Here is a 13174-nt window from a genome sequence, read left to right as displayed (position 1 = left end):
CAATAAGCATAGTTAGAGAAGAAAACAAGTTTCAGAAATTAGTTCAAAGACTTGTGTTTAAAATATCTAGAAGTCATTGTACTTCAGGTTTATTTAGATGTTTCTAACTATCCCACACGTGATTTAAAGAAAAATATTTCTCCCAGGATCTGTGGCTTCTCAAGAAAATCTCTGCCATACTATATAAAGTACCAATACATGTTATAAGCAAACGATTTTTAAAAATAAAGTTCCTGAAGAACAACGAAATGTTTATGACTATTTCCACTGCCTATGGGAAAGTGCCAGGAGACAGCAGCTGGGCAGGAGGCCAGCAGGGGCTTCTGATACACATCTGGGCTTGTGTGTAAACATGTTCTCCTTACAGTTTCCATTGTCCGCCCCAGCCCGTTCCTTTGCAGTATTTGTTGTACTCATTCTTGTCTTATTTACCTTCCCATAATGACTTTTCAGTGCAGAGGCCATCTCTTATCCTTGAACATTGTTTGCAAAAAGGTGCCCCATCCCTACTGGGTCCTTTAAGCAGTACTGTAGTACAAATAAAATCTCTAAAAATACCATTCTGCTTCTCAAACTTACGTCACCTAAGGCCAGACAAAAGAAAACTGTGTATATCCTCCTTTCCTCCTCTCTCCCTAAAGGAATGCATCCTTTCTCAGCCTTAAAGTGAGCCTAGCAATTACTGTATGTGCATGTCTGTGTTCCTGTTTGGAGCACTATAATTGTTTTACAGTCCTGACTGTGATTATCCAGTACCCACCAGAAAATCCCAGTGCTTTGATCACAGGACTCCCTACCCAGACTCCACAAATAATTTGTCAGACAAGTGGGTTAAGCAGAGGGAAGATAAAGAGGAAACAAGAAACACAGCTGACACAAAGCTAAAAGGAAGGAAACAAAGATAAAAATGCTAAAAGAAAAAACATAGGCTGAAAATAAAAAAGGGAGGAAACAGAGCTCACAGAAAAGAGAAATGAGGTGAGGCAGAGTTGAAGGAAACGTGCTTTTCTATCAGGACTAAACAGAGGTGAGTCTCTCAGGAGAATACGGTATTTTTTATTTGCTGCTGTTCCCTGTCAGCCCCTCTAAGGGTCATTAATTTGTTTCCCTGCCTGGCTGGTCTACCATTAATGGTGTACAAGATATCCCTTATAGACAGTCCTCATGCATTTGAGATGAAGGCAGTGAGATAGCAGAAGCAGGCACAAACAGCTTGCTCATTTGGGCAATAAAAAGACAGAGGGCTGGCAGTCAAACAGAGAACAGACAGGATATAGCAAATTACAGGGTTCTCCTTCCAGCCTTTGCCATTAAACTAATGTTTTCTGCAATGCATAGATGCCCTCTGGGCACACAACTTGTAACAATCACCATGGCTTGTTTGCTTCCTGAGCTAGGGATTTAGCTTTTTATACCATACCCTCTGTCTGGCACAGCTCCTACCACACGCAAGGAAAGCATTGATCAGTAGTGTGAGTTTATCTGCAAATTAAGACTTGCAGGTACTCCAAAACCATCTTTCCCCCTGCCTTGGCCCTGGAGATGGTGTTCAGTTTTTCCTCTAACTGGAGAATAAACACTACACAGCTCAGGATAATCTCAGCAAAAACACTTGTGTGCCCCTAAGAAAGGAGCACACTGCTTTCTTGTCCCTGTTTTATGAAACAGTGTTGTCAGGGTTAAGTGGTCTGTACAGGAACCTGAGTCTTGTGATTTGCAGCTGTGGGAGCTGCTGCAGCATCACTGAAGCACATTTTCATCCACTACATGGTTTCATGCACAGATTCTCTATTCTTGTTGTTTTATCTCAACTGCTACTGGCCTGCCTATATTTCTATTTCACATTTCTCCTCTCTTTTAAGTCCCTACTTATCAGTTATTTAAAGAACAAGCCATAAAACACAACCAACCCAGCCACCATGGTTTTTCTAGGGTGTAGGGTTGGTGGTTGGATTTTCCAGTAGTTCATGCAAAAACTTCAGAAAACTACAAAGAGGAAGTGTGCCAACATGCTACTTCTGCTCCCAAATGTCAGTGGTTAGAGAACACCATACTGAAGTGCAAGATGTTCAGCACAATTCCATCTGTCTCTGCACTTATGCATGTGAAACAACACTCCTGCAACATCCTGGCATGTTCTACATTGGCCAGCTCAAGGGTCCAGTTTAGAAATGCTTCACTCACATAAAAAACCAAAAAAATTTCTCATGATGGAGAGCAATTAAAAAACAGGGGGAGGTGGGGGGTGTCACACAACGGGATGCAAGCTCTGCATTTGGTGTCACTGATGTCTGTGCAGATGTGTCAGGGGAACTGGGACCCAGGACAGAATGATGCTGGAATTTCTGCAAGACTCTGCCTTCCCAAGGTGAATTCTGTCTTGCATGATGTTAACCACTGCATTCCACACTTCATCTTTAACAGAAAATGCACCCTGGGCACCACCTCACTAAACAGGAGGCAGTATCTCTAGTAGTTAAGCAGAAGGAATTGTTTCTGGCACAGATGGACAGAAGCTTTTTTATTTCATGTTTCTGAAAGGGACCCAAGAGATTATTTTGCTTGTTATATCTCCTGCATTCTGCAGTTAATTTGTCTAAATAACAGAAAGCTTGTTAAAATGTGTAAAGCAAAAGAGTTGCTATATGTAATCTCTCTTGACAGACAGACATCCCTTGTAAAACTGACAAACTTGGCTGTGCTTGAGGGGAAACTAGATAATAAAATACTCTGCTAAAATATCACAAAAATAATTGAGAAAATCTATTAAATGAGAAGAGTGCAAAGTGATTTTCCCACCACCTACACCAGCAGGAAATGAGATAGGCCTGCATTACTACTTACCTTATATCTTTTTTTACATCCAGGAACAGGACAGGCAAAAGGTTTCTCATCCCCTCCATTCATGCACATTGAACTAAGGATAGCTTCAGAGCTGATAGCACTTTCTGTAGTCCAGGACTCATCACTGTCTGATTCTTCATAGTCTACTTCCTCTTCATCATATTCACTACCTAGAAAAGCAGGGTAGTCAGATAAAACAAGAATAAATAAGAGCACAGCAAGATAACCCATTCTGCATTTATTACATCAGCAACTTGTAATTTCCCCACTTTTGTCTCTTCTGGAAGACAGTTATTTTAAATTTTATAATCCTATCTTTCTTGTAGTTATTTATTCCTTCATAAAGACACCAGTGGTTCTTTTTCTAATAACCAGGACAGGCCTTATTAATATATCTTCACAAACTGTTAACTGCAAGGCACAGAAAGTTCAAAGGACTGATTTTAAAATGCAGTTTCATTGCTTCTGAAACACCAGGATCCTTCCGTCTTTCCCAGTGCCCGAACAGAAAATGTGCTCCCTCCCCTCCTCCAATTAAAGCTAATTTTAAGGCATTTCTTTATGCAATACAATACTGAAGAGTGTAATTCTACAGATCATAAACAGTGTAAAATAATATGTTGACAAGTCCTAATGCATTTACTAGCCCTTTGGAATTAATAGGAATTATAGCACAACATTAATAAGAATTATATTGTAGCAATTACAGTTGTGAAATTCATTCCCTCAGGTGTGGGTATAAATTGCATTGTGTGACTGCCCTGAACAGACCGCATTATGTTCCAGATATGCTAAGACAGCCATCTGAGCAGCTGGTGCTGAGTTTATTTATTATTTTTAATTGCAATAACCATTAATGAAATCCTCTGAAGAAGTTAAATGTGAAACAAGAGAAATTAGAAAAGCAGAATTCCAACTGTAAAAATACAGTTGGAAAAAAGAAAAGCAGGGGAGGGAAGAGCCGCAGCTGATTAAAAAGAAAATATATGCACAGAGGGAGAGAGGGAAAGCTGAGGGAAACTTCTGTAGTGTCAGCAGGAGGTGGTGCTGTGTTTCCCCTCCCCTTTCTTCTTTCCCTCTCCCAGCTCTGCTAAATTTTATCCTTTCTGCTGAAAGACAATTTGGCTCCAAGTGCTGGAATAGCTCCCGCTATTAAAGACAGTTATGTGACACTTGCATGGCTCTTCCCTCGTGTGCCCTTTCAGCTCTGAGCAGCTCTACCCACCGAGGAGAAAATGCAGACAGATGCCTCATGGCACTGTAAAACATTCTGAATTCACAGGGGAAACCCACCCTGCAAAGCACAGTGGGTTTTTAGGGGTGCTTCTGCTGCAACTCCGTCCTTCTCACCTCTTTGGACTCCCCCAGCATTCCCAGGCAGACTCAGCACTGAGTAACAACCCTGGGAGCTGCCAGCACCCAGTGCAGCACCTGGGCTGTGGTCAGGACAGATGTCAGGCTGTCCAGGCTGCTTTCCCATGGCTCCCATCTGCCCAGGATGGTGTGCAGATGAGAGAGGGACGGCTCCCCACCAGCGGCAGCGTCGGCACCAGCGCACGCACAGCCCCTGCAGCACATCTGGAAAACTCTGCCCTGCCGACTGCGGCTCCTCATCCCACTCCCAGTGAGAGGGAGCCAAAGAAAGCATTATTGACCTCTTAAAATATTTCTGAACTCTAGGAACAGTTAACCTAAAATGAAGTTAAGAGTTGTTATAGTTTAATTAACTAATAAAAAAATGGAGGCAAAACCACAACTCTGCTTCTACGATTTCCTGCCCTTGATTGTATCTTGATGGAAAAAATTCCTCAAGCTGTTTCTTTCAAACCTTTTAGCTCAGTGGGGTTTTTTTTTTTAAAGCAAATGAAACAGAAAACCCTATTGTAAATACACATATGCACTCCTAGGATGACAAAACATACAATTCTAAACACTGATACCAACAATTTCTGCCTTTATAATTACCCCCCCTTGTGAGCCCCCTTAAGAGTGGGTGATTTCTGCCCAAATAAGATTTTGTCCTCCTGAAGAAAACATCATTTGAAACTGTACAACAAACATCTCTTAGGGAAACCACTCATTTTAATGACGATAAGGAGTATGTTTTCATAAAGCAACAATCAGTGCTCCTTAAAACTTAGTATGCAATACAATGTATAAAATAAGATGCACAGAACAGTGGGGAGAAGGTGCAGTCAGTCCTTTTATATATTTCCTTAGGTTTTCCTAAAGGCATTGAGGGGTGCCCTTTTGACTTTTCTAGTAATTTTGTACAGTAAGACCCAATTCTGTAAAAATGTTTGCCTCTACTTCAGTCAAAGGTAGAGTCAGTGAAAGAGAGAGAAAAAGAGAACAAACTGTGTATTGTAAGAATCTGTAACATCACACCATCCCTTACAGTTTTCTTTTCATTGGTTTACCTGAACAGAATTACAAGATTGAGTCTAATACACTCAAAACAGTTCTTTACCACTATAAGCAAATGCTCCATTATCTTAATTTTTAAAATTCAGATGCCACTACAGATTTTACAAATACAATGAGCTTTTTCATATGAATGACCATATAGAAGTGTATTTCTTCTTGCACAAAACAGTAATACTAATGGTGCCATATGACTTCACATGAAACTGGAACTGCAGGTCTATCACTGCTTTTATGTTACAGTGTCCTCAACTTATCTGTTTCTATTCTAAAAAAAAAAAAAAAAAAAAAAAAAATTAGAAATCCCAAAATATATTTTAAAGGATCCTGGTATCAGGAAAATGCAGAAAAATTTACTGCCTTGAAAAAAAATCATTAGCAATAAAAATTCAACCTTAAAATAATGATGTTGTTTCAGTTGTTACAGAAAAGCAACACTGATTTAGTCACCGATTCTGCCTCAGAATTTAATTTCCTCACTTGTCAGTGTCTAAGAGCAGCAGCCCGTGCGGTGCCTCCCTGACTGCGCAACACATCAGAGAGGGAGGGAAATAAAACAAGAGGAGAAACAAAAAGCAACGAGGCGCAGGTTGGCGCTGCCGCTGCAAACAGCCCCCGATGAGGTATTTTAATGAAGTGGCGCGGGGCTGGGCTCTGTGAGGCCGTTCCCAGGCGGAGCAGGAGGCGCTGGGCTCCGTGTCAGGTGTACAAACTACAACCCGAGCCCCGGCCCCGCTGCTGGGCAGCGTTCCCAGGGACCAGCACTGCGCCCAGGGGAAGTGCACAGCAGCGCACTTTGATCAAGATAGAGCCAGTTAATTGCTTGACTTTTTTTTTTTGTTGTTTTTAAGCTTGGTTGGTGTTTCATGATTATATCTGCAAATGTTTACTTTTTTCAAGGAAAAAAAAAAAAAAAAAAGTGAAGCGCCTTAGCGCCTAACCTATGGCCCGCTCCAGGGTGTAACAAGTGCGTGACTCGGGCAGTGTTTGCAGTAACTCTTCAGAGAGCTCTGCTTGGACACTGCCATGCTCATGGAAAACAGGATGCTCTGCTTGGACACTGCCATGCTCATGGAAAACAGGATGCTCTGCAGGAGCACGCTGCCCTTTGGGCACTCAGCTGAGCCATTCCTGTGCCATGAGTGCCAATGGCTCTACCCTTCCTCCTCACCCGTGGAAAGCAGACTGAATGTTGTCCCCACTGAAAAATATCAGAACTAGGCTTCACAAGTCTGAATAGCAAAAAAACCTCCCCCAAAACTCAATAACACACAAAGCATCTAAATGTCTGGTTGATTGAGAAGTACATGCTTTCAGCAAGGTGCTGTACAAGTACACAGTATTATTACCACAGCTAAATAATAGTTCTACCATAGCAAAAAACCTGCTCTCTTCCTCTCTCCTCTGGCAATGCTTTTTCTCAGGCTTCTTCTTAGCTCATTGCTCTTTAACATAATATCCAGTTTCATCATCTGGCTTTCATTCTGAGACCCTACACAGTTCTACCTTGGCCTAACCTAAACCACTGCTTTATTATCCAAATAACTCAGTAACATCTTCTTAATACTGCACCCGCCCTTGCATGCAATATTCCCTCAGTCCTGGCCCACAAAACCATCTCCCCACTCTAGTGGCCTTGCCAAAAGACTCACTTCATCTGTGCTGCCCCCAGCAGATCAAAAAATGGAACCAAACAAAGGCAAGGAAAGAATGCTAGTTCAGCTTTCTTTTTTTTTTTTTTTTTCCTCTGCAATTTTCCATGCTGAGACAATGCCGCTACTCCTCAAAGGGGAGGTGGACTCCACAAGGCACAACTCACATATATGCCATATTGGAGCCAGAAATCATATAAAATTACCTGCTATGAGAAGCCACAAAACCTACTGGGTCATAAAGAGTTCTAGCAAGTTATTTCTCTTGTAATTTTCACACTGAATTTAAACTACCCATCACAAATAAGCAAGCTGTCTATGTCACAGCCAGAAGTAAAGACATGCACAAAAAGGGATTATGATTACTGCCTGCAGGATAAGAAGCCTTTGCAGTTTGACAAAAAGCAAAGTTGACCATAGACTTGGTCTACACCTCTGCCAGTCAGTTTTACTGTGAAAATCAGTGAGAATGTCAATCCTACAGCAAAGATCTTACCTCTTCAATGCCCATCTACCACTTTTTTGTTTTCCAGTAGAAGAAGTCAGTAATTTAAAGAGCTCAGAAATGGTATGCAGAGAGCTAATTCATTTGACATTCTGGAACAAACATCCCAGCTACACTGCTGAAAATCCGGGGCCTTATCTTTTATATTTCTGGGGTTTATTCTGTATTCACACCACTGTAGCCAAGAAAAATTCTGCCTTTTGCATGAGTGAATTCATTCTATTGTGAGATTTATAGAGGATTTTCCCCTGAACTTTAAATGAATCTTGGTTCCAGCAGGTGCACAGCATTTGTTGTTATGTCGCTTTTCAAACCTAAAGACTTCTCTGCTGTGCCTTTAAATATAAAAAAGACAAAGCTGATTAAAACCAGCACAAGCTGTGTGTGCCATTTTAATGAGTAGGATCTATCTTGACCTCTGATCAAGAACATTATGAGTTCTTCCTTTCTCCTCCCATGAAGAAAAACAAACCCAAAACATCCTTGCCAATTATTTTTGTGCCCAGAAAACATACATTTAAGCATACAATGAATAACTATGAGCAAATAGCTTACTGTAGTGGGAACCAACATTGCTAGTGTCACTGAAAGTTCATGGTAATTCCAAGGATTTCTCATAAAAAATCGGCTTCACACTTTGTCCCGTGCGGGACTTGCAGTTTGTATTTCACAGAAACAGTTTTATGAGAGCACTTCTTATGTTAAGAACTTTACATTCCCATATACAGTGACAGATTCCTTGATTAAAAAAAAGCAAATTATTAATATGCGAATTTTGGGTTAACACTAAAGCACATTTATGGATTTGTCAGACTTCTTCCCTCTGTGCCAATGGATGCACACAGCAGGGACAATGCTCCTACAGCTGATACTCATTGTCATTCAAAATGAAATATTCTTCCTTCATATAAAGAACAGGAAATAAATGCTCAGGGCAACAAAATACAAAACAGTCAAATAGCAGCAGCCATACAAGTCTTCAGTCTGGAAGCTGTAGCAGGACTCTCTCAGCTGAGAGCTGCTATGGTGGCACAGTGCACTGCTCTGCAACAAACATCAGATACTGGATCATCCAGACACACTAAGCCAGGGTCTTTGCTTGCTTGCTTGTTTTGGTGGGTGAGGAGAGGGGACTCAAGAGGACAGAAAGCAATTTTCACACTTTGTAAAAAGTCCATTCAGATTAATTTCTTATATTTTCAAAGATGACGCAGACACAACTGAATAAAACCCAGAGAGGCTTAACAGAGCACTGTGCAGTGCTACAGACACTGACATTTTAGATAGTGTTTGGATTAAGCACTATAATACAATGAGCACTAGGTGTACCTCAGGGAAGGCCAGAGCCTTTCTCCAGCACATGGGTATGATGAGACCATGCAGATTTTGCTCCTCTCCCAGTAATTATTCCTGATCCTCATTTCTGGGCGAGGAGAGAAAATTCTGCTCTCAAAGCCAACTGCAGGCTTGGAACTTTGCTGTCACTGGTGGGAGCTGATGGAGATGGCCATGGTTTGTCAAACAGGCACTTGCAGGGCTGGGAGATGCTTCCATCCCTCTTCATGGTCATAACAGAGCCATGAAAATAGCAGCTATGACTTGCTGGTGCCTTGGCCCTGCTTCAGGCAGAGTGGGGGCTCAGGGGTGTCCCTCTGGCCACTGCCAGCCCTGCACAGCGTGTCCTGCAGGCTCTGCCTGCTGCTGCCAGCATCCTCCTCTTTCCCATGACACCAGTCAGAGCAGGATTTGGCCAGAACAATGTCTTCTGGAGAAACCACCCTCCCTTTTCTCTTTTCCAGTCCTCTCCTAGCTCAGATCAAGTGCTAAATAACGAGCTGTTAGGATGCATTACTGCCCAGAAGAGCTAATTTTCTATTGTCTCTGGCTGAAGCAAAGCTCTGCTAATGAATAAGCACCAAGAGAGTTTAAAAAATGCACCTCATGTAATAATGTGAACATGGATTCAAATACAAAGAACAGTATGTTTTTTATCATTAAGGCACAAGGGACTTGAAAGCACCAAAGAAAATAAGTTAGGCAAAAACCCCGCACAAAAAACTCTTCTGTGTTTGTATCATGTTTGAAGAGCAGCTTTCAGACCACACTTTCAGACCTCCACTGCTATACCAAAGGAGGGAACATTTAAGCATCTAAGGGTAGGTGTTTCTAGACTTCTTCTCCCCCTTCTTCCAGTCAAATGGCAACTGCAACTTGCACAGTCACAGAGGCAGTCTGAAAAGATCCTTCCCACAGCTGTTTTGGAGGGTGGTACTTCAAACAGGATGAGCCCATGCATAGTTAAATCTGCAGCACCCTGGTGATTAAATGACATGGTAGATAGGTCAATTCAAACATCTCACACCAACTGCAGTTTTCATTTCAGTGCTCTCAATGTATGCTCATGCTGAATTTTAAGTGACTGCAAATGTATCCCGTTACAAGATTTGGATTCACTTTGGAAAGCATGCAAGCACTCCTTCAGGTAAAACATAAATCTGAATACATTGTATTTTGGTACAGAATGATTTTGGCTGAGCTAACCTATGTGGGAAATCACCCTAAAATGTTGGAGGTTAAGCTAAAATTATAAAGGTACAAAATAAGTATAAAGTTTTATATTTAAAGCGCTATTAGTATGACATTAGTACTATCAAAATAAGTATAAAGTTTTATATTTAAAGCGCTATTAGTATGACATTAGTACTATAAATTCTTTTTCACTGTCAGCAAAATGGAGAACTATTTACACATGAGATCTGCTCTCCATTTTGGGCTACTAGAGAAACACATTCAGGATAAAAAAAAGATAATCCTCCAGAGCCAAAACTGGGGTTGGTGGAGCAGCTGGATTCTATCTGGCTTTAGGAGCATGTGTGCCATTTTCTTTCTTGATATATCTGTATTTTGATACTGGTATAGCAAAGAACAGTCTTTAAAATTAAAGTGCTGTAAATCTTAATCCAAAGTTTATAAATCCGCTTGCACACCTATATAAGCAGATATGTTACAACTCATTGAATAAAAAACAAAACATACGTGTAATAAGATAAATAAAAAAAAAATCCCCCACTTCCAATTACTTGTGGAACAGCAACTAATCACAAAAACATGCATGTAAAGGACTGATTCTGGAAAAAAACAGTCAACTGATACCATGGCATGTGTTTTGTGGAGCAGGGTTTTCTGAGAACGCTGCAGAGGTGCTAAAGCAAATTGTTATAATGTCACTGCACAATGTGCTGTTGAGGTTTTATGGTCACACTGCGCCAATAGTCTCGGGAAGTTATTTTGCATTCTTATATAAACTTTTCCCCCCAATCCTGTTTTCCACAAAAAAGGGCTTTCAATAATGTACAGTCTTGTGTTTATACATAGTACAGGAAAAACATGATAAACCCAAGAACACAATCTCTACTTTAAACATATTTTAAAACTCGATTTCTGCAACTTCATGTAAACAAGAATAAGCTGTTAAACACTCACCAAAAAAGAACATAACCTTCCTGTAATTAAATGGCAGTGTTTTACATGGCACTTTTTAAAAATAATGAAAATAAAAAAAGTAAATAAATAAATCAATCCAGCAGATCCCTCCCAATTTGAGGCTTAACCTGCAAAGTAATGTAACAGTAATAAAACCCATGCCAGCTGGAATACTTTCTTTTTCTGGCTCTGCTGTGAGAAGAAAGAGCAGGTATATATTTGAAGAAAAACAAAGTAGGACATTTTCCACCTTTAGTCACAGGATGTTAATTGAACTCTGGCAAATGTTTAAAGATATTCGCAAAATGTTCAAAAAAGAATTAAAACCAGTTGGGGCTAAGAAAAAGAAACAATCCATCCTTCCTCCCCTCCCTTCTCTCCCCTCAAACATCTGTTCCAAACTTATGCTCCAAAAACCACAGCGAAGAACGGTCATAATTAATGTTATTTTGGCTTTTTAGTTGCTAGGCCTGCATTCCGAGGTTAGAAATACAAAAATACAAGTTCAGGGCACTTATTACTGTACTTAAGGACTCTCCTGATGCATATAACAAAAGAGCAGTTTTTCTTTTCTCTTCTTTACTCCATTTTATAAAAAAAGAGAAGAAAAAATAGAAACGGTACCAGGAAGCAGTTCCATGTCGAAGATAAAGGATTACAATAAAAAGTACCTACATAAATGAGCTACACTTTATGAAGCTATGAAAATACATTTGAGACATGTTTTATACATGCTTTACAGCTGTACAAAAGCTGCACAGCCACTTACAGTGCAGGTCATAAAACTGCTAATGCACACACAGTCCCTCCCCAGCCCGACTGCCGTGCGTGTGCCTTCACCAGCGTGCAAATCCTGCAGGGATGCACTGGGTACCACCAGGATCCCCCCTCCTGCTATCACTGTGCAGGCATAGCCTGCACTACACAAGGAGTGCTGCTGCTTCCAGCATCTGGCCAGGCAGGAATTTCCAGGATGCTCCTGGGTCTCCTCAGTGTGGATGGGCTGCAGCATGCATGGCTCAGTGCATGACCAGGGTGTGGAGGAGCTGCAGAGGTGCAAGACAACTCAGTGCTTTTCCAGCAGCTTTGGGCTGAGCAAGTTTCATGTTTGTGAGGCCCAAGAGGGCTGCAAACCCCTGAAGAGCAACATGGCAGATTCTCCACTTCAATGCACTGAAGGGCTGGGAGGATTTAATCTGCATGAATATTGACTGACCACTTCTCTCTGCCTGCTTTTGAAGCTCTGGACCATCTAGATTTAAGAAACATCATCAGCATGATTTGAGTGCTAGTCCTAAGACTCTGAATTATAAGGGCTAAAATGGCTATAGACCACTGAGCAAGAATCAAGGCTTTTGTCATTTTAACTATACAAAAAATCTCCATGAAAAAATCTGTTAAGTTTTTTATTACTCCTCCTTCATGTTTCTCAGAAAGAAATTAACTCAAGCTTAAGAACACATTTAATGGGGAGTCATGTCTCCTCTCTCATTTTTAAAGACAAAGATTCTGATAAAATAAAATGTTTACTGTGCCTGTTATGCTGTCACAAACCTTGTTTCAACCAGGTCTACAACATGTATGTTAGCAGGTGTGAATCGTTTCAGGTGACATATCACTGGGCTGAAATCAAAGTACTTTTCAAAATGCCATTTTCCATTGCTCCTTGGCTTCTTGTAACCTTTGACATTAGAGGCAGAAGTGCTCAGAAATTGTTGTGAATGGCACTGTCTGACTACATGTGGAAAAACCTTTGAAGAGGGAGATTATGCTAGCAAGTACAAAGCATCAACCTTCCTCTTCAGCAAGAATTAGGGTTGTGTCTTCCACCTGCCAGGCCACAAGTGCTAAAAAGACAAGAGGATCTTGTGGTTTTAGGGCTCAGCAAATGTTTCATGGTTTTTAGTTCACTTGGAAATACACAAAAGCTGCAAAGAACCGTGTTTTTCCTAAAATGTTACATAATTTTGAGGATCTTGCACTGGCTAACATCAACTCATGATACACCATTTCCCCAGTGAAATAAACCTCTCTGGGTTATAAGTCACTGAGTGTGAAGTGGTATGTTAGTCCTTGCTTTTTATTACTTCTGATTTGCTTTGGCCACAATGCAAGGAAAACTCAAACATTTGCTTAAGTTTCATCATCTTCAGCACACTGAAGAGCTGCCTAAATGAGTCTGGGTTTGTTTTTTGCTAAACCATAACACTGCTGTCAGTGCACAGACATACAGCACCAGTGGACATGGAGCAATTTTTTCAATCCT

General features: G+C 40.9%; 1 protein-coding gene across 1 annotated transcript in view; it reads right to left on the bottom strand.

The window, feature by feature from the left end:
- The window catches only part of JAZF1 (JAZF zinc finger 1), a 180355-nt gene that overhangs the window by 5952 nt on the left and 161229 nt on the right, over positions 1–13174 (bottom strand). Inside the window, exon 4 of the mRNA XM_079302736.1 lies at positions 2845–3014. Within this exon, the coding sequence (XP_079158862.1) occupies positions 2845–3014 (170 nt within the window). The remainder of the gene's footprint in view (positions 1–2844; positions 3015–13174) is intronic.

The sequence above is a fragment of the Erithacus rubecula genome (assembly GCF_903797595.1).
Source record: "Erithacus rubecula genome assembly, chromosome: 3".
In the NCBI taxonomy this organism is placed as follows: domain Eukaryota; kingdom Metazoa; phylum Chordata; class Aves; order Passeriformes; family Muscicapidae; genus Erithacus; species Erithacus rubecula.
This window is presented reverse-complemented; position numbering and strand designations above follow the sequence as displayed.